The sequence below is a fragment of the Salvelinus sp. IW2-2015 genome, linkage group LG26 (assembly GCF_002910315.2).
Source record: "Salvelinus sp. IW2-2015 linkage group LG26, ASM291031v2, whole genome shotgun sequence".
Taxonomy (NCBI): Eukaryota; Metazoa; Chordata; class Actinopteri; order Salmoniformes; family Salmonidae; genus Salvelinus; species Salvelinus sp. IW2-2015.
In genome coordinates, this window is record NC_036866.1 from 25426421 (window position 1) to 25447047 (window position 20627).

The following is a 20627-nucleotide window of genomic DNA, read 5'->3' on the forward strand; positions in this document are numbered from 1 at the left end:
TGTCGCTCTTGCTGCTGGTGATTCTCTGATCCACCTCTATGCAGACGACACCATTCTGTATACTTCTGGCGTTCTTTGGACACTGTGTTAACTAACCTCCAGACGAGCTTCAATGCCATACAACTCTCCTTCCGTGGCCTCCAACTGCTCTTAAATGCAAGCAAAACTAAGTGCATGCTCTTCATCCGATCGCTGCCCGCACCTGCCCGCCCGTCCAGCATCACTACTCTGGACGGTTCTGACTAGAATATGTGGACAACTCTAAATACCTAGGTGTCTGGTTTAGACTGTTAAACTCTCCTTCCAGACTCACATTAAGCATCTCCAATCCAAAATTAAATCTAGAATCGGCTTCCTATTTCGCAACAAAGCCTCCTTCACTCATGCTGCCAAACATACCCTCGTAAAACTGACCATCCTACCGATCCTTGACTTCGGCGATGTCATTTACAAAATAGCCTCCAACACTCTACTCAGCAAATTGGATGCAGTCTATCACAGTGCCATCCGTTTTGTCACCAAAGCCCGATATACTACCCACTACTGTGACCTGTATGCTCTCGTTGGCTGGCTCTTGCTTCATATTCGTCGCCAAACACACTGGCTCCAGGTCATCTATAAGTCTTTGTTAGGTAAAGCCCCGCCTTATCTCAGCTCACTGTTCACCTTAGCAGCAGGTATATTTCACTGGTCACCCCCAAAGCCAATTCCTCCTTTGGCCGCCTTTCCTTCCAATTCTCTGCTGCCAATGACTGGAACGAATTACAAAAATCACTGAAGCTGAAGACTCATATCTCCCTCACTAACTTTAAGCATCAGCTGTCAGAGCAGCTTACAGATCATTGCACCTGTACATAGACCATCTGCAAATAGTCCATCCAACTACCTCATCCCCATATTGTTATTATTATTTTTTCTCCTTTGCACCCCAGTATCTCTACTCACACATTCATCTTCTGCACATCTATCACTCCAGTGTTTAATTGCTAAATTGTAATTACTTCGCCACTACGGCCTATTTATTGCCTTACCTCCCTAATCTTACCTCATTTGCACACACAGTATATATTATATATATATATATATATTGACTGTACGTTTGTTTAATCCATGTGTAACTCTGTGTTATTGTTTGTGTCGCACTGCTTTGCTTTATCTTGGCCAGGTCGCAGTTGTAAATGGGAACTTGCTCTCAACTGGCCTACCTGGTTAAATAAAGGTGAAATAAAAAATAAAATAAAAGTAACAACCCCTTAAAACTGTATGTTTTGATTTCTTATCACTGACTCTATTTAACAGGAGAGCATGTTTGAGTCATTGAAAAATGTGACCAGTTTCAGGAAACTAAACGTATGTTGCGGGTCAGTACTTGACAGGAGAGCCGTTTGAACGTAATTTTTTTGTTTTTATCAAAATGCGTTTTTTGGCAGAAACGCCTTCTTGAACATGTGAACTTGTGCCATGTGCCTTAAAACCTCTTGACGCTAGGGGTCAGATTTTTATTTATTTTTAAAATAACGTTCCCAAGGTAAACTGACTATTTCTCAAGTCCAGATCGTAGAATATGCATATAATTTACAGATGAGGATAGAAAACACTACAAAGTTTCCAAAACTGTCAAAATATTGTCAGTGAGTATAACAAAACTGATTCTGCCGGCGAAAACCTGAGGAAATCTAACCCGGAAGTGATTTTTTAAATTTTTTAATCTGTGTTTCCTGGCCCGTCTTTCTTCCATTTAAAGGGGTACCAACCAGATTCCTTTTCCAATGGCTTCCTCAGGCTGTGACCAGGCTTTAGACATAGTTTCAGGCTTTTATTTTGAAAAATGAGCGAGATTTTTCAAAAGTAGTCAGGTGTCCTCTGAATAGTTCCTGCGTGCGAGAGGGAAGCTCACCATTTTCTTTTCTCTCTTATTGAATAGATTACGGTCTGGTTGAAATATTATCGATTATGTTTGTTAAAAACAACCTGAGGCTTGATTGTAAAAAACATTTGAAATGTTTCTACGACCATTACGGATACTTTTTTGAATTTTCGTCGAACGGAACGAGGCTTTGGTTTTCTGAACATAACGCACAACCCTAATGGCGTTTTTTTGTTATAAAAGTAATATTTATCGAACAAAAATAACATTTGTTGTGTAACTGGGAGTCTCGTGAGTGCAAACATCCGAAGATTATCAAAGGTAAGCGATTAATTTGATTGCTTTTCTGACTTTCGTGACCAAGCTAACCAAGCTAATATAAGGCTAACTGTTCAAGCATTGATTGATACACTCACAAAAACTTTGATTGCTTTCGTTGCAAAGCATATTTTCTAAATCTTACACGATAGGTGGATTAACAACAAGCTAAGCTGTGTTTTGGTATATTTCACTTGTGATTGCATGATTATAAATATTCTTAGTAATATTTTTGAATCTGATACGTTTGGGAATTTTCTTCTGCCTTTCAACACCGGAACGAGGCTGTAGTTTTCTGAACATAACGCGCAACCCAAATGACATTTTTTTGTTATAAAAGTAATATTTATCGAACAAAAATAACATTTATTGTGTAACTGGGAGTCACGTGAGTGCAAACATCCGAAGATTATCAAAGGTAAGCRATTAATTTTATTGCTTTTCTGACTTTCGTGACCATGTTAATTTGGGGCTAGCTGTTCTAGCATTGATTGATACACTCACAAAAGCTTGGATTTCTTTCTCTGTAAAGCATATTTTCAAAATCTGACACAATAGGTGGATTAACAACAAGCTAAGCTGTGTTTTGATATATTTCACTTGTGATTGCATGATTATAAATATTTTTTGTAATATTTTGCGCCCTGCAATTCAGGGTTGTTTAGGAAAATGATCTCGTAAAAGGGATCCGTAGCGCAGAGAAGTTAATAACAAACGTGTATGCCATTTGTAAATACGAATAAAATTGTTCAATTGGTTTAGCCACAGAAAAAGTGCGCAACCTTCCCGCTAGGCATGATTGGCTGAGATAACGAGTGGGCTGGACATGCCGAGAGATGAGTTGGGATTGTTCTGCCATATAGCAAGCTTCTGTCTATTTGAGCTGGTCAGTATGTCTAGGTAATCTTATCTAGCGTGGCTTTTTTAATGTTTTGTGAATTAAAAATGCATAAGGGTTGCTCTCCACTTTCTGGAGGACTGAGTTTTGAAATCAGTGGAATTGAAATCAAGGAGATTGAGAAAACACCTGTTCAAACTAAGGGCAACTATGGCAACCGACAGGAGACCTTGAATGATGTATACGGGTAAGATAGTCTAGCTAGCTACATTTTCACATATGTTCTAATTTTGACAGAAAAAGCCATTTGCTTGGCTAGCTATAGCCTAATGTTAGCTAGCTAACATTGAACCTGGTTGCTTAGCTACCTGCAGATTCATGCAGGATAGTAACGTCACGAGTTGTGATTATGGTTAATTGTCTACCTAGCTAGCTAACATTAGCTGGTTGGCTCGCCAGCTCACATTACGTGTATGATCTTATTATTCGTATCTCAGAGCTATTTGCTTGACTAGCTATAGCCTGATGTTAGCTAGCTAACATTGAACCTGGTTGGTTAGCTACCTGCAGAGCTAGCTAGCTACATGTCTTAACAAAATACTCCACTATGCAAGTAACCATTTTGGGTGAGTTCGTAAATTCAGTCTCGCCATCTACTCCGATTTCAGCACTCTCACCTGAGTGTGCCAGAGAGCGCAGAATAACTGATGAACTTACGAACACTCAACACCCGTTGAATATGGCCAGTGTCAGTAAACGTTGGCAAAAAAGCGGAATTTAATTGTTGCCAGCAGCACAGTTACAGTCACCAACGCTCTGGATAACATGAAAACAACCTACCCAGCCACTAATTTCCGTCTACCAGAATTCAGCCGACTTTGTCGGAATCTTACCAGATTCCCACCAGAAGCAGCTAGATGCAAATTTTTATAAATGTATACAAAATTACCAGATTTAGTCATTTTAAATAATACTATTATACACTTTTTACATACAAATTATACCCATCCACAAAAAAAACATCTAGAGTCGGAGGAAACACCATACACCTGGTGACAGTGTCAGCGTGCATGCGCCTGGCCCACCACAGGAGACGCTACAGTGTGATGGGACAAGGACATCCTGGCCGGCCAAACCCTCCCCTAACTCGGACGACTCTGGGCCAATTGTGCGTCGCCTCATGAGTCTCCCGGACGGCACGGGTCTTGAACCAGCATCTGTAGCAACACAGCTTGTACTGCGATCCAGTGTCTTAGACTGCTGCACCACTCGGGAGGCTCCATCCACAAAGTTTTTAATGCTTATCAATTGCCTTGCACAAAGTATCAAAATACTAAAATACTACACAGGACTCTTATTAAAGAATTTCATGTAAATGTTAATTGTCTTTTTTGATCACAGAAACAATGAAAAATAATATATAATAATGAAAAGTTAATGATATAAAGCAGCCTGGGTAATCATCTGCAAGAGAGTAGCCCCAATCGCCGAGCCCCAAGTGATACATTTGGGCCAGATAACTATCACCGGAATCCGCCCGAGCCCCAAGTAATAYATTTGKGCCAGATAACTCACACYGGAATCRGCCCAAACTCAATCCCTGCATCCCAGCCATAAGTAATACTGCCGAAGGCGGCTCAGACTYGGGCCACATGACGTCGGYCGAGTCTGACTCTCAGCTGAGTGCCCCGACTYTCAGCCGGAGCTGGCCCTGAATCACTGTGATGGCTGGGTAACCAGCTCTGCTAGGGCGAGTAAAATGGTCAGAGTGGGGTGTTCTTTAATTATGTGTCTGGAAGTAGCTAACAAGCTAGCCAATGTTAGCCAGTTAGCTCGGCGCTTGACTTCCGTTGTGAGGTCAGAACGTTCGGATCGGCCAAAGCGTCCGGTATGCGCTCTGAATGCGAAACGCTCTAAATTTATGAACGGACAATCTGACAAGACAGTTGCAGTCACCAATGCTCTGGAAAACATAACAGCCTAACCAGGTCTACTTGGGCGAGTAATGTTCAGTGAGCTGTTCTCTCTCACTTAGATGTCTGGAAGTAGTTAGCTAGGGTGCTTGACTGCTGTTAGTACATTCGGATCAACCCTTAAAGAGATGGGTGGGGCTAAAGTTTAAGAGGGTGTGGACGATGCTGAATGGGTGTAGACAAAGAGGGCTCTCCAATAGTAGTACCAAAACATTAAAAGGCCATTTTCTCAAAAGTAAGTTTACAAGTTTACCAACTTTCAAAGAAAAATAACTTTCCATTGTTCCTCAACTGTAGTGTATGATATACCATTTTGTAACTCTGAGTCTCTACTTTTATCCAATATAAAAAACGCAATTTCAAATTTTCCTACATAATATCGATTTGAGCCGGTCGGTCACAAATATGGTATTTTGGCTGAGAGGAGGATGCAGGTGGCTTGCCAGCATGTGATTCAGGTGCTCTGGTATCATGGCATGAGTGATAACAACACCACTGTGCTGTCTGGGACACAATGTACCTGAGGAGTTTTTGCACTTCACGTTTTTTTGAGGGGTGGTTGGTGACTTGATAGGAGACGTTTCTGGGTCTGCATCATCGCTCTGGCTTTGGTCAATGTCACTTTCCTCTGGAACTGAAATATCTACACCAAGCGCAAAACAGGTCAGCAAATACCACATTCTAGACACCTGTCATGATTCAAAACAGGTCAGTAAATACCACATTCTAGACACCTGTCATGATTCAAAACAGGTCAGTAAATACCACATTCTAGACACATGTCATGATTACAATTCTGAACCCTCATTCTATATTCAAATAAATAGCCCAACATTCCTCTTTAGAAGCATCAATAAGGACATAAATCCCCCCATCTCCACAGTGCAGATTAGCTGGCTTACCTTGTTTAGACACAGTGGTCTCCTCTGCCTTGTCYGTCTTGCCCTCTCCCTCAGCAGGGATCTTGCTGGTGATGGGACTGGTGACATATAACTTGTTTATGTCCAGGGTGGTCTTGCTGAAGGGGGACATGGAGGAGTACATGCTTGCATAGCCGTTGGAGGAGCAGCTGAGGGCGGCCAGTTCCAGAGCCTTGCCCCCAGTGATGATGGGGATGTTGAGGGAGAGTTTACGGCGGCGGTTAGGGGACGATGTCTTGGTGATGGCCAGGGGAGGGGGGGAGGAGAACTTACGGCTGGCCCTGGGGGATTTGGGTGGCTCCCCATATAGGAGTTTATTGTTCTGACTGCTGGCGAAGAACAACTCCAGGGATCTGCATCAGGGAAAACAACACATTTTATTCTAATCAGAAGAGTGTATTGTAGCTATGTACTTCAGTACTTCAGTGTGTTGCAAATATCTAAGACATCTGAATTATACATGTCTTTCTGTGTTAAATATAGAAATCAATACATTGTCAACAGCGATAATACAAGGCAACATGGTGTTTCTGCAATAAAAGTAAAAAATCTGATACAATGTTGCAGAAGCCCTCTCCCACTCACTGCCACCGTCCTCGAGACCTCACGAGTTCCCATAAATAGCACAGCAAGTGACACYGCGAGCGAGCAGCCATGCTGCTGACACAAGCATCAGAGTGGCGGTGGCTCACAGAGACATGACAGGCTCCACAGGAGAACATGCTGCAGGGTGTGGGCATGGGGAGGGGGCTCCCCCTGATAAGAGCCTGGGAGCTGGGCTCACTATCCTAGGCCGGAGAAGGGGTCTGCTCTGCTCTGGCCGACAACACGGACCATAAATATTTCATACTATAGATCCTCTGCAGACCAGGGGAGGGTGGGGTCCTGCAGCAGAGAGACCGGTTGCTAAGGTGACAGCGACAGAGCCCCGCTGAGACGCTCTTAGGCAAGCAGGAAAAGAGTCTGGGCCCAATTACTGCCTTCTCACACAGAACACACCACACTGACACACACAGACATGACCTCTCCTCACCTCACCTCACCTCACCTTCCCTCACACACACGCACACACGCACGCACGCACCCACCCACCCACCCACCCACCCACATCAAAACATAAATGCACACACACACATAGACACACAGACACAGGACGTGGTTAAAAATACCTAATACTGTGGGCTGTGGAAGTAGAGCTGTGAGGGAATCAGTGGTGGGCTAAAAGAGATAGAGGCAGCCAGAGGAGGCCAGAGGCTGCTGGGCCTGTCAGGAGATGTTATCGTCATCAGCCCTAACTACAGCCCTCTTTACTGTGTCGGGGACATTGCAATGCAAAAACACTGACAATGTATCTTCTTTAAACAGCTAAAGCACCACGCATGAGATAGATCTAGACATTCTGCTGACTGTGTTTGTCAAAGTCAAGGCTAAAGCACTAGCAGCTCCTTTATRGCCTTACCGGGCTGGGATGGCACTGATGGGTTTCTTGTAGATGGTGATGAGTTTGTCCAGCACCACGTTGGCGCTGGTGAACACGCGGTAGGAGTGCAGGAAGGTGTTGAGAAAGTCAATGGAGAGGAAGCGCAGGTCTGTCAGCCTCTCCAGGAGTCTCTCCACGCTGGCATAGCGGATCTGCAACACCTTACACGAGTTCATCATCTTACTGAAACGGATGTCCACGTCGTCACAGTACAGGCTGGCGTCGGACCTGCTCACAGAAAAACACACAAACACATATGAAAACACTAGAACACACAAATAAAGACATCACAAAGATCTGCCTGTTGCATGAACATCTCATTGACTGTTTTGCTGTGATTGTGAATGGGGCTCACTTGATCATCTGTGGCACGGTGACTTTAGAGTTCTCCTCAAATGCGTTCATCATAAGCCCATTGCAGCGGATGTTGTCTATGCACTGTAAGAGAGAAGAAGAGAAGGAATGAGGGAGAGGAAAGGTGTGAGTACAGTCACTCTGCAGACAGACACCCATGTCTCCCTGGTGGAGAGAGACAGATGCAATGCATGCAGAGCAGAACAAACGTGCCTGGCTGATGTCACTGGTCCAGGCAGATTTCTCCTGCCGCGAGGAGGCCACCAGGATCACTGTAAACGACTGGCCTTCTTTAGGCTCCACCACGATCTTAAAGTCCAGATGCTCCATGTCCTGTACACCCTTGTCTGGTTTGGCTTTGGGCAAAACAAAAACAGAGGTGAATAGGAGAAATGGGTCATTACTATGGCATAAATGAGAGGTTTATTGTACTTCTAAATGATGAAGAACAGATGAAACTTCCAGGGAGTCTATAGTATAGCTCATCAAATTGTGCCACTACATCTTGTACCATATCTTACACTGTGTATACAGGAATCATACATTATACAGCACCGTATACATGCTCCATATTTCAGTGAGGTAGGAATGAAACATTGTGGTGCTTACACTCATCATCTGTCCCCTCGGGGTCTTCCAGAAGAGTGCAGTCAATAAGAGAGACCACGCCATTCTGAGAACAACAATATGCATTAGCACACTCACAACCACATTCCATAAATCCCCTCCACTACTGAATAATCAATAACAATATCACTGACATTATTATGTAGCTCAACAACTTTCAACACGTGTAGGACTACAGGTCAATAAACAGATGAAATCAGATACAGTCAAATGACCAACTGACCAAAACTGGTGCGGCAGGGTAGCCTAGTGGTTAGAGTGTTGGACTAGTAATTGAAAGCTTGCAAGATCAAATCCCTGAGCTGACAAGGTAAAAATCTGTCATTCTGCCCCTGAACAAGGCATTTAAACCACTGTTCCTAGGCTGTCATCRAAAATAAGAATTTGTTCTTAACTGACTTGCCTAGTTAAATAAAGGTCAAATATATATATTTTTAAATCGCCCTCTTGTGGCCTCATGGGTGGAATTGTATTAATACTTATCATCATTTCATAATTAATAAACCTTTACAAAAACCAGCTGGAAATCCGGTGTTTCTATGTCAAACGGTTTTTTATTTTATTTCAGTCTTCTGTGATGTATATAAAGTATAATTTTGGGATGAAAACTTACAATGTACACATTTTAACTCTATATCTGACATGGTACAGGTGTTTTTTTGTTTTTTTTACCTATAAACATGTGTGTGAGGTGTATACTTTTGTTACAAAGTAGATTTGTTTAAGACTACCAAGAAACACTCTGTGTGACCCTGATTTAGCCCAGTGCAGTAAAAGGATTTATTAATTAATAAGGCCTTCTTTTAAGGGCCTAGTTTTAACCTAATACAGTGGCCTGAAACTCAAGGTTTTCAGGCCTGAAAGTCACATTATGATGGCTTGCAAAGTGATGTGCAATTCCTATTGGAATCCAGCCAGAGTGGGTATATCTAACATTTTGAATGAATGACTGCAAGGTTGGGAAGACTAAGATATGAACCAACTTAACTGGACAACCATTTCAGTAATGGGTGCAATAAGTCCACGTAACAGATTGGATGAGTATAGAAAAATGTACACTAGTGTACAAAAGTTTGGGGTCACTTAGAAATGTTCTTGCTTTTGAAAGAATATCAAATTTTTTGTCCATTAAAATAACATCAAATTGATCAGAAATACAGTGTAGACATTGTTAATGTTGTAAATGACTATTGCAGCTGGAAACGGCTGATCGACTTAATGGAATATCTATATAGGCGTACAGAGGCCCATTATCACTAACCATCACTCCTGTGTTCCAATGTCACGTTGAGTTAGCTAATCCAAGTTTACCATTTTACAAGGCTAATTGATCATAAGAAAACCCTTTTGCAATTATGTTAGCACAGCTGAAAAGTGTCGTTCTGATTAAAGAAGCAATAAAACTGGCCTTCTTTAGAMTAGTTGAGCATCTGGAGCATCAGCATTTGTGGGTTCAAAATGGCCAGAAACAAATAACTTTCTTCTGAAACTCATCAGTCTATTGGTGTTCTGAGAAATGAAAGCTATTCCATGCGAGACATTGCCAAGAAACTGAAGATCTCGTACAATGCTGTGTACTACTCCCTTCACATAACAGCGCAAAATGACTCTAACCAGAATAGAAAGAGGAGTGGGAGGCCCCAGTGCACAACTGAGCAAGAAGAAGAGTACACTAGAGTGTCTAGTTTGAGAAACAGACACCTCACAAGTCCTCAACTGGCAGCTTCATTAAATTGTACTCACAAAACCCCAGTCTCAACGACACCAGTGAAGAGGCGACTCCGGGATGCTGGCCTTCTAGGCAGAGTTGCAAAGAAAAAGCCATATCTTAGACTGGTCAATAAAAATAAAAGATACTCTGCCTAGAAGGCCAGCATCCCGGAGTCACCTCTTCACTGTTGACGTTGAGACTGGTGTTTTGTAGGTACTATTTAACTTCTCTAGGGTGTGGGGCAGCATTCGGAATTTTGGATGAAATGCATGCCCAAATTAAACGGCCTGTTTCTCGGGCCCAGAAGATATGATATGCATGGTAGATTTGGATAGAAAACACTCTAAAGTCTCCAAAACTGTTAAAATAGTGTCTGTGAGTTTAACAGAACTGATTTGGCAGGCGAAAACCTGAGAAAATCCATTCAGGAAGTTTTKGTTTTGGTTTGTAGTTTTCTATTCAATGCCATTACAGTATCTCTTGACTTAGGACTCAACTTGCAGTTTATATGCCTTCCACTAGATGTCAACAGTCTTTAGAAAGTGTTTCAGTCTTGTATTCTGAAAAATTAGGAAGTAAGAGCAGTCTGAATGAGTGGACCCTAAAGTTTCACGGAGCTTTTTCTTGCGCACAACCGAGAGAGTGCGCTTCTTGTTTACATTTTATATTGACAATGTTATTGTCCGGTTGAAATAGTATCCATTATTTAGGCTAAAAACAACCTGAGGTTTGAATATAAACATTGTTTGACATGTTTCTATGAACTTTACGTTTACAATTAGGATTTTTTTTGTCTTCCTATTTTGACTGCGTTTGAGCCTGTGGATTACTGAAGAAAACGCGCGAACAAAACTGAGGTTTTTGGGTATAAAGAGACTTTATCGAACAAGAGGAACATTTATTGAGTAAATGAATGTCTGCTGAGTGCAACCATATGAATATCATCTAAGGTAAGGGATTAATTTTATCTCTATTTCTAAATTGTGTAACTGTTCTATCTGGCTGGCTACTGTTTGTAATGATTTGTCTTGTGGGCTATGTTTCTCATAATCGTAATGTATGCTTTCGTCGTAAAGCATTTTTTAAATCTGACACCGTGGTTGGATTCACAAGAAGTTAATCTTTAAACCTATGTAAAATATGTTTYGTTTTCTGAATTTTTATAATGATTTTATTTCTGTATTTGAATTTGGCGCCCAGCAGTTTCACTGGCTGTTGAAGAGGTGGGACGCTACCGTCTCACGTGCCCAAGAGAAGTTTAATGTAGCTGCCAGTCCAAGTTCATCATTTTGATGAACTTGGACTGATGATAAAATGATCAACTTGGATTAGCTAACACAACATGCCATTGGAAAACAGGAGTGATGGTTGCTGATAATGGGCCTCTGTACGCCTATGTAGATATTCCATAAAAAGCTACAATAGTMATTTACAACATTAACAATGTCTACACTGTATTTCTGATCAATTTGATGTTATCTTAATGGACAAAAAATTAGCTTTTCTTTCAAAAACAAGGACATTTCTAAGTGACCCCAAACTTTTGAATGGTAGTGTATGTTATTTATGTATGAGTAGCATAAGATTAATTAATCAATCAATGTACATGCAAAAACATAGATATTGAAACAAACAATTCTAAAAACCAACCAGCACTAGAGAATTCTGGGAAAAATAATGTTTTTTATTTAACAGTGGTTAATAACACTAACACTGGGGTTCTTTTACACTTTACACATCATGAGTGTTAATTTAACACCTGAATAAACAAAAAATGTTACACTAAAAAGGTACGGCCAATTTGCTGTGTATTAACTAAAGCCTCATCTGTGTATTGTATCCCCTGAATGTTATTTGATTTTACATTAAGCTCTAGGAGTTTGGTCAATGATGCATCTTGAGAGATTGTATAGCAGGCTCAGCAGCCCAGGGCACACCCACCTTGGTGAGGTGCAGTTTTCCTCCAGAGCCCCTGGTGCAGATAATGACATGCTTAGAGAAGAGGAAGCACTGCCTCTCCCCCTCCTTTTTCAGAGACAGAGAGCCCAGTCGCCCACGGGTGATCTTGCCCTTCTCACTCATTGGCACCTGGATGAGAGAGCCTGTATGGCAGGAGGGGGAGAGAGACAGCAGGGGGCCCTGTCAGTGACGAGAGGCCCACAGATCAACTGTACTGCAAGACTGGGAGAGGCCTCCCCTCACCTGTTCACTGACTGGGGGGATATATACATACTATAGGGTTAAACCATTTCTCTATATGTTTTGCCTCTTCTTCTTTAAACGTCCATCAAAGACTGTTGGGGATGTATGACATTTACAAACCCTGACTCATCGTCGTATTGCCTCCTAACAGTCTAATTACCCTTGGAAATGAAAGATTTGGCCCACTTTCAGTACATGCTGTTCTTCAGAGACAGACAGGATTATATGGCCCAACCCTCTGGTTAAGTCTTTCCCTTATGGAGGCTCAGGTAGGGCTATGGATGTTTGAAGTTGTGAGAACACAAAGGGGCTGGCAGTCAAACAGTTGAGAGGCAGAAAATCCATCTCTATGATAGTGTCCTTATGTGGGATCTGGGGTTCCTTTGTGGATCTTCTCTGGGGGCTTACCTTGTCTGACGAATGTCTGGCTGGTGTCAAGGAGGATCTCGCAGCCTTCTACGATCATGCGCTCAATGGCCAGGTTCTTCCTGATGTTCTCTGTCTCGCTCACCTCATCATGCATGATTCTAGGTGCAGATTTGGAATGTCATTGTATTCACTTTGTCAGTGTGTATACATTCTGTACAGTAAGCAATTATCCTACTGCGTTTCTGTTGAACAACTTAGGAAAGCGCTGATTAACTGGGGTGTCCTGTGTGCTGCTTGGTGCAATAAGGTGGTAAGGCAGGTATACCTGGACAGCTCCTCCAGCTTTGACTTGGCATAGTCCAGACTCGTCCTCTCCACATGCTCATGTGGTGTGTGGGCCAGGAGCTCATGGAGTGTAAGAATGTAGCGGGGAATCTGGAATGACAGGGAATGAATAGGGGCAGGTGAGTCACACACACTTGCATACAAGATTGCGTGCAAACACACACACATACACAAACTCGTAGCAGCAGATCAGTGGGGAGCTCTATGCACATCCACAGTCATCAGCAGAAATGTATTACCAACACAGCAGAGCCCAAAGTAGACCCCAGTGGAGCAGACTGCACTGAAACTGCATGCCTTGCCAGAAAAGAGCCATTATGAAAACCTGAGCATCACAAACAACCGGTTTATGTGGTTATGAAAAACATAACAGGGATATTCTGAGCAAAKGCATGTGAGACAAATGGCTGCTGTGTTGTCAGTGATCAGTGGTGGAGACTTTGTCTGAACAGAGAGAACTGTTTCAGGTGAGAGACAGGGTTTGGACAGTCAATGAGAGGACAGTAGAGTGTACAGTACTGTATGCCTACCTGGAACATGGGGTAGGTGAGGAAGGTCTCCAGAGTCCTCTCCTCACAGTCGGGCTTGGCCTCATACTGCTTCAGCAGCTTGTCAAAGTCTCGGTTCTGCTTACAGTGGGCCAGAATCTGCAGACTGTACTGGTGGTTCCTCACAAACTCCTGGTAGATGTTTAGCATGGGCAGTAGAATATCAAACAGGTCCGCTGTGGAAAGAGGACCAATGAGAGATTGAGACACTGAATGAGAGATTGATAGATGATATTGAGGACAATTGGGGCATATTATTACCATAGTATTATCATATTCATCCATCCATTTGGGTGATCCCCAAAAAAGGAGTTTAGTCTACTTACCCAAAACTAATGTTGGCCAGCTTGCTATTCTTGCTTTCAACCCTTGGTAGAATATTTGATGCAGAAACATGATGGTCTCACTAAAGAAAAGGGTAAATCAACAAGACTCTAAGTATCCATTCTGAGAAAAATATACACTAGCCATAGTTATGTAAAAAGGATTCAAACATGCAAACAGCGAATATGCCTGTATTTGCAAGTGTGTTTAAATGTTATATCGCTGCACTTGTCTCTTGACAGGTCATCATTGCAAATAATAATCTGTTCTTAAGGTTAAATAAATAAAATAAATAAACATCTTAGAATGAGGCTTTGACATAGTATATTGCCATCACATCTTACTGTCTTTATGTTCTCATTATCGACCATAGTTGTAAAGCATGAACATAAAGTCCGACAGCATTGAGACAGTCATATCACTGTCTCCCTGAGAGAGGTGAGAGACAGCAGTGTGAGTGGTTAGCTTGGTGTGATCATCTACAGCTGCACACCTGTTGAGGAAGATGCTGCTGACGTCGTCGTGGGTGATGGGTGGTTTCTTGGAGCTGGCGGCCATACGGAGGGGTCGAAGGAAGTTGTTGACCAGGATGTGGAGCTGCTGGACATACTCAGCCTCAGAGTCCAGCATGCTGAACACCACCTGGTTCCTCTTCCTCATGCTCTCTGCATGGGGTGACCGGATGTAGTCCTGGATGATGGTTTTCCACTTCCTCCTGCACATCCAGCCTCGCAGGAAACTCTGCACCTAGTGGACCACGGGAATTGTGGGGAATGGAAGGTGATTATTTTCCCCCAACATTAGCAAATATACAGAAAATAGAATCAAAAATATTTTGTGTAAAATATGTACTTTTTTGATTTTCTTGAGTTCAGAGTCATCATCTTCGCTGGGTTCGGCTGTTGGACTTGACTGGATCTTCCCGTTGTCTTTGTGCAGCCCAGAAAGCTGCCAAAGAGAACATCCACAGACAGGATAGACCAGTCATCATCCCTCACAACCTGCTCTCCAAGTTTCCTCCTCACTTGCCAGCGTATTAACAAAGTGACTGTGTCAAATGAGATTAGAGGCTGTCAGAGCTGCCAGCTCTGACATGTGGTAGTGGTGGTAGATATACTAACTCTATTCACCTGGCTGATATCTCTACATCAGCACTCATTTCCATTGGTTAGAAATGCAGATGTACTGTGCATACAAGATACAATCTTCGGCAAATCATTCGCAAGGAGATTCCTGCAAAAATATTATTTGAAGATGATAAATGCATTGAAAAGCCATAAATGTGTTGCACAAAAGAGCTGAGAGCTACTCAGAACTGTCTGAAGGTAAGTGTCCCCATTTACTTTGTATAGACTGATATAGTTTATTATTATGTTTGTGAGAGGGGGTGTGGGGGTGGGATGGGGGGGGGGGGGGTGCACCGTGTATAATAAAGCCCTGTTCATGCATATTCAACACACCATTTCATTTCAAGCCCCACATTTGCACAATTAAAGTAAAATGACTATTTGATCTAAGAATACAGCAGGGAGCATAGTTTTATTGGAGGGATTATTTATGAGATGGAGATGCAAAGTGGAGCCCGGTGGGTCTGCACACATCTCTTTGTGACAGAGTGGCGCTTCCATTTCTCCTCTCCCAATCTCTCTCTCTCTCTCTCTCTCTTCTCTCTCTCTCTCTCTCTTCTCTCTCTCTCTCTCTCTCTCTCTCTCCTCTCTCTCTCTCTCCTCTCCTCTCCTCTCTCTCTCTCTCTCTCTCTCTCTCTCTCTCTCTCTCTCTTCTCTCTCTCTCTCTCTCTCTCTCTCTCTCTCTCTCTAATGATCAAATAAAGAAGACATAAAAAACAACTAGCACAGCCCTATCCATTTCAGTTCACTCAGATGACAAAATCCTAGAAATCTTGAGCGGTGCTCCTGAGAGACATTTAACTGTACTGTAGTTGCCCTAGATCCCACACAAGCTCCAATCCATTTCCTGTTCAGTATGGCAAAAACATAACAATCCCCCACCGAGGCAGAAATAATCATTATGAATATTACCTCTGATTTTAGCCGTTCAATCTCTATTTCCCCGTCCTCTATCTGTTGTCGAAGTTGCTTAGCAACCGTTTTCTCTGTCTCCACGATCTGGAGTAGATGGAGATACTTCTGCATGAGCGTCTCATGCTCTGTGGCCAGGTTCCTGTAACTGTGGACAGGAAACACACACTCACACACACTGCAGCAACTCACCACAGACATAATTCCAAAGCTCCAGACACACTCAAGACTCTATATGCTCCCCCACATGCAGACTGTATACATCCACCAATCCACCCCCGCCCCACAGACACACCTGTACCCATACAGCACTCTCAGGTGTGTAGGTCTATGCACATTCACATAATGGAGTGCTATAAAATATTAATATCCTTTGTGTTCAGTGAAGTGTAACTACAGTAGATTGTCTCGGCAGATAAGCAACCAAAATACAGCAGGCCCATTTGGTTTAGAACAGGAATGGGCAACTTTTATGGGGGTAGGGGCCACAAAAAATGGGCCATAGTGGCTTGCGGGTCTGCGTATCCCCCCCATTTAGCTGCAATTCTACTCATTTTGCCATTGGGCAGAATGTTTTTCCCTCAGTTTTATAGCAAATTTTCTGCAATTATACACATTTTGGCATGGGTGGAGAGAAATGTTTGCAGTTTTTAATATTATATCTGAGTGAGAGTGACTAACAAAATCAATGGGGGCCGGGTCGATAATGCAACCATGATTACTACTGGTTTAGATAGCTGGCCGATAGACACATTTTTTATATAAATAATGTTAGCTGACATGGGCTAATCGAGTGACTGTCAGTAGGCAGGTTTCAGTTGACCCAGGTTTATTCAACAAAAGCAATGTCGCAAAAAATATCATTGCGACATGTATAATGGAAATGGTAGATAGAGAATCCATTTTTATCTGTTAGACAGGGTTGGATTTTTCTTTTGTCTAACTGTATTTACTGTGACAAATGATGATGGAAACTGTTTTTCGAATAAATTATGTTTGCCGAAAATGTTTTAAGGTTGTCATGACTTCGGCCGAAGTCGATGCCTCTCCTTGTTCGGGCCGTGTTCGGCGGTACCTCATCCAGTACAACAGGAGTCCTCACTAACCGTCCCTCCTGTACCCGGTTCCGGTACTCGCCTTTCCCGGAGAGTATGATGGAACGGCGGCACGGTGCCAGGGCTTCCTGCTACAGCTGGACCTCTACCTGAGCACCGTCTATCCAGCTCCCCCGGGAAGGGAGAGGGTGGCCGTCCTCGCCTCGGGCCTCTCAGGGAAAGCTCTGGAGTGGGCCAACRCCGTATGGGGAGAGGGAGATGGATGACTTCACGGACTTCACCTGCCGCTTCTGGGCAGTCTTCGACCACCCTCCCGAAGGTAGAGCGGCGGGTGAACGTTTGTTCCACCTAAGGCAGGAGATGAGGAGCACCCAGGAGTTCTCACTGGAATTTTGGACATTGGCCGCTGGAGCGGGATGGAACGACAGGGCTCTCATCGACCACTACCGTTACAGCCTGCGCGAGGATGTCCGTCGGGAGTTGGCCTGCAGGGATACCACGCTTAGCTTCGACCAGCTGGTGGACATGTCCATTCGGCTGGATGACCTGCTGGTCACCTGCGGACATCCAGAGAGGGCTCTGTCGATTCCTTTTCCCAGCATCACCGCTYCGGTGCCTATGGAGTTAGGAGGTACTGAGCACAGGGAGACCGGAGGAGGGGCTCTCATGTGTACCATTTGTGGCCGCAGAGGTCACACTGCTGGTYGGTGCCGTGTTGGTTTCTCTAGGGTTCGAGGCAGCAGGCAGGACACTTTGGCGTCACCCCAGGTGAGAAGGCACCATTCTCACCCAGAGCCCTCTGTTGCACACATGTTTTTGTCACTTTTCCTGAGTTTTCCCCGCATTCCCAGCATAAGGCGCTCGTCGATTCAGGCGCGGCTGGGAATTTTATTGACAGATCATTTGCACATAGTTTAGGGATCCCCATCGTTCCCGTGGATGTACCTTTCCCCATTCACGCCGTAGATAGTCGACCATTAGGGTCAGGGTTGACTAGGGAGGTCACCGCTCCTTTGGGCATGGTGACGCAGGGGGGTCATACGGAGAGAATTCATCTCTTCATTATTGATTCTCCTGTGTTTCCCATGGTGCTGGGCCTACCCTGGTTAGTCTGTCACAACCCCACTGTTTCTTGGCCACAAAGGGCTCTCACAGGGTGGTCGCGAGAGTGCTCAGGTAAGTGTTTAGGGGTTTCTGTTGTTGCTACTACGGTGGAGAGTCCAGACCAGGTTTCCACCGTGCGCATTCCCCCTGAATATGCCGATTTGGCTCTCGCCTCCTGAAAAAGAAGGCGACTCAATTACCACCTCATCGACGGGGCGATTGTGCGATAGATCTCCTGGTAAGCGCTGCACTTCCCAGGAGTCACGTGTATCCCCTCTCACAGGCGGAGACGGAGGCTATGGAAACATATGTCTCCGAATCCMCGCGTCAGGGATACATTCAGTCCTCCACTTCACCCGCCTCCTCGAGTTTCTTTTTTGTGAAGAAGAAGGATGGAGGTTTACGCGCGTGCATTGACTATAGATGTCTCAATCAGATCACAGTGAGGTACAGTTACCCGCTACCTCTTATCGCCACGGCGATTGAGTCAATGCATGGGACGCGCATCTTCACGAAACTGGATCTCAGGAGTACGTACAACCTGGTGCRTATCCGGGAGGGAGACGAGTGGAAGACAGCGTTTAGTACCACCACATGGCATTATGAGTACCTCGTCATGCCGTACGGGTTGGTGAATGCTCCATCAGTCTTCCAATCCTTTGTAGATTAGATTTTCAGGGACCTGCACAGGCAGGGTGTAGTGGTGTATATCGATGACATTCTGATATACTCCGCTACACGCGCCGAGCATGTGTCCCTGGTGCGCAGKGTACTTGGACGACTGTTGGAGCATGACCTGTACGTCAAGGCTGAGAAATGCCTGTTCTTTCAGCAGACCGTCTTTTCCTAGGGTATCGCATTTCCACATCAGGGGTGGAGATGGAGAGTGACCGCATTGAAGCCGTGCGTAATTGGCCGACTCCCACCACGGTAAAGGAGGTGCAGCGATTTTTAGGGTTTGCCAATTACTACCRGAGAKTTATCCGGGGTTTTGGCCAAGTAGCTGCTCCCATAACGAAACTATGACGTGGGGGACCGGGAGTTGTTGGCTGTCGTCAAGGCTTTGAAGGCGTGGAGACATTGGCTTGCGTGGAGACACACCCTTTTCTCATCTGGACTGACCACCGTAATCTGGAGTACATCCGGGAGGCGAGGAGACTGAACCCTCGCCAGGCAAGGTGGGCCATGTTTTTCACTCGTTTTGTTTTCACCCTTTCTCACAGACCAGGTTCCCAGAACGTGAAGGCAGACGCACTGTCCCGGCTGTATGACACAGAGGAGCGGCCCATGGATCCCACTCCCATACTCCCGGCCTGGTGGCGCTGGTGGTGTGGGAGCTCGACGCGGACATCGAGCGGGCGTTGCGTACAGAGGCCGCTCCCCTCCAGTGTCCCGCTGGGCGTCTGTACGTTCCGTCTGCTGTCTGTGACTGACTGATCTATTGGGTYCACACGTCACCCTCATCTGGTCATCCAGGCATCGGTCGGATGGTGCGCTGCCTGAGTGGGAAGTACTGGTGGCCCACCTTGGCTAAGGACGGGAGGGTTTATGTTTCCTCCTGCTCGGTGTGCGCCCAGTGTAAGGCTCCTAGACACCTGCCAAGGGGTAAGTTACAACCCTTACCCGTTCCACAACGGCCATGGTCACACCTGTCGGTGGATTTCCTAAATGATCTTCCTCCTTCACAGGGTAACACCACGATCCTGGTCGTTGTGGATCGTTTTTCTAAGTCCTGCCGTCTCCTYCCTCTGCCCGGTCTCCCTACGGCCCTACAGACTGCGGAGGCCATGTTTACACACGTCTTCCGGCACTACGGGGTGCCTGAAGATATAGTGTCTGATCGAGGTCCCCAGTTCACCTCAAGGGTCTGGAAGGCGATCATGGAGCGTCTGGGGGTCTTGGTCAGCCTTACCTCAGGTTTTCACCCCGAGAGTAATGGGTAGGTGGAGAGAGTAAACCAGGATGTGGGTAGGTTTCTGAGGTCTTATTGCCAGGACCGGCCGGGGGAGTGGGCAGCGTTCGTGCCCTGGGCTGAGATGGCCCAGAACTCGCTACGCCACTCATCCACTAACCTCACCCCCTTCCAGTGTGTATTGGGGTATCAGCCGGTTCTAGCTCCTTGGCTCCTTGGCATCAGTCAGACTGAAGCTCCTGCGGTGGACGAATGGTTCCGGCGCAAGGAGGAGACATGGGACGCCGCCCATCTTCATCTTCAGTGTGCCGTGCTGCGCCAGAAAGTTGGTGCAGATCGTCACCGCAGTGAGGCCCTTGTGTTCGCACTGGGGGACCGGTCTGGCTCTCGACCCGAAACCTGCCCCTCCGCCTGCCCTGCCGGAAGCTGGGTCCGCGGTTTTTGGGGACATTTAAAGTCCTGAGGAGAGTGAACGAGGTATGTTATAGGTTACAGATTCCCCCAAATTACCGCATTAACCCCTCGTTCCATGTGTCTCTCCTCAGGCCGGTGGTGGCTGGTCCGCTCCAGGAGGCTGAGGTGCGGGAGGTTCCTCTGCCCTCTCTGGTCATCGAGGGGGCCCGGCGTGCTCCGTTCGTTCC

At 45.0% G+C, this 20627-nt stretch overlaps 1 protein-coding gene across 1 annotated transcript in view; it reads right to left on the bottom strand.

The window, feature by feature from the left end:
- The window catches only part of LOC111953096 (ras-specific guanine nucleotide-releasing factor 1-like), a 40356-nt gene that overhangs the window by 12168 nt on the left and 7561 nt on the right, over positions 1 to 20627 (bottom strand). The window contains exons 3-16 of the mRNA XM_023972194.2: positions 15916 to 16063; positions 14729 to 14824; positions 14370 to 14623; positions 13879 to 13958; positions 13535 to 13728; positions 12985 to 13094; positions 12699 to 12817; positions 12030 to 12190; positions 8360 to 8423; positions 7964 to 8106; positions 7752 to 7834; positions 7376 to 7624; positions 5899 to 6269; positions 5517 to 5639 (exon numbers count right to left, since the gene is read on the bottom strand). Coding sequence (XP_023827962.1) covers positions 5517 to 5639; positions 5899 to 6269; positions 7376 to 7624; positions 7752 to 7834; positions 7964 to 8106; positions 8360 to 8423; positions 12030 to 12190; positions 12699 to 12817; positions 12985 to 13094; positions 13535 to 13728; positions 13879 to 13958; positions 14370 to 14623; positions 14729 to 14824; positions 15916 to 16063 — 2195 coding nt within the window. The remainder of the gene's footprint in view (positions 1 to 5516; positions 5640 to 5898; positions 6270 to 7375; positions 7625 to 7751; positions 7835 to 7963; positions 8107 to 8359; positions 8424 to 12029; positions 12191 to 12698; positions 12818 to 12984; positions 13095 to 13534; positions 13729 to 13878; positions 13959 to 14369; positions 14624 to 14728; positions 14825 to 15915; positions 16064 to 20627) is intronic.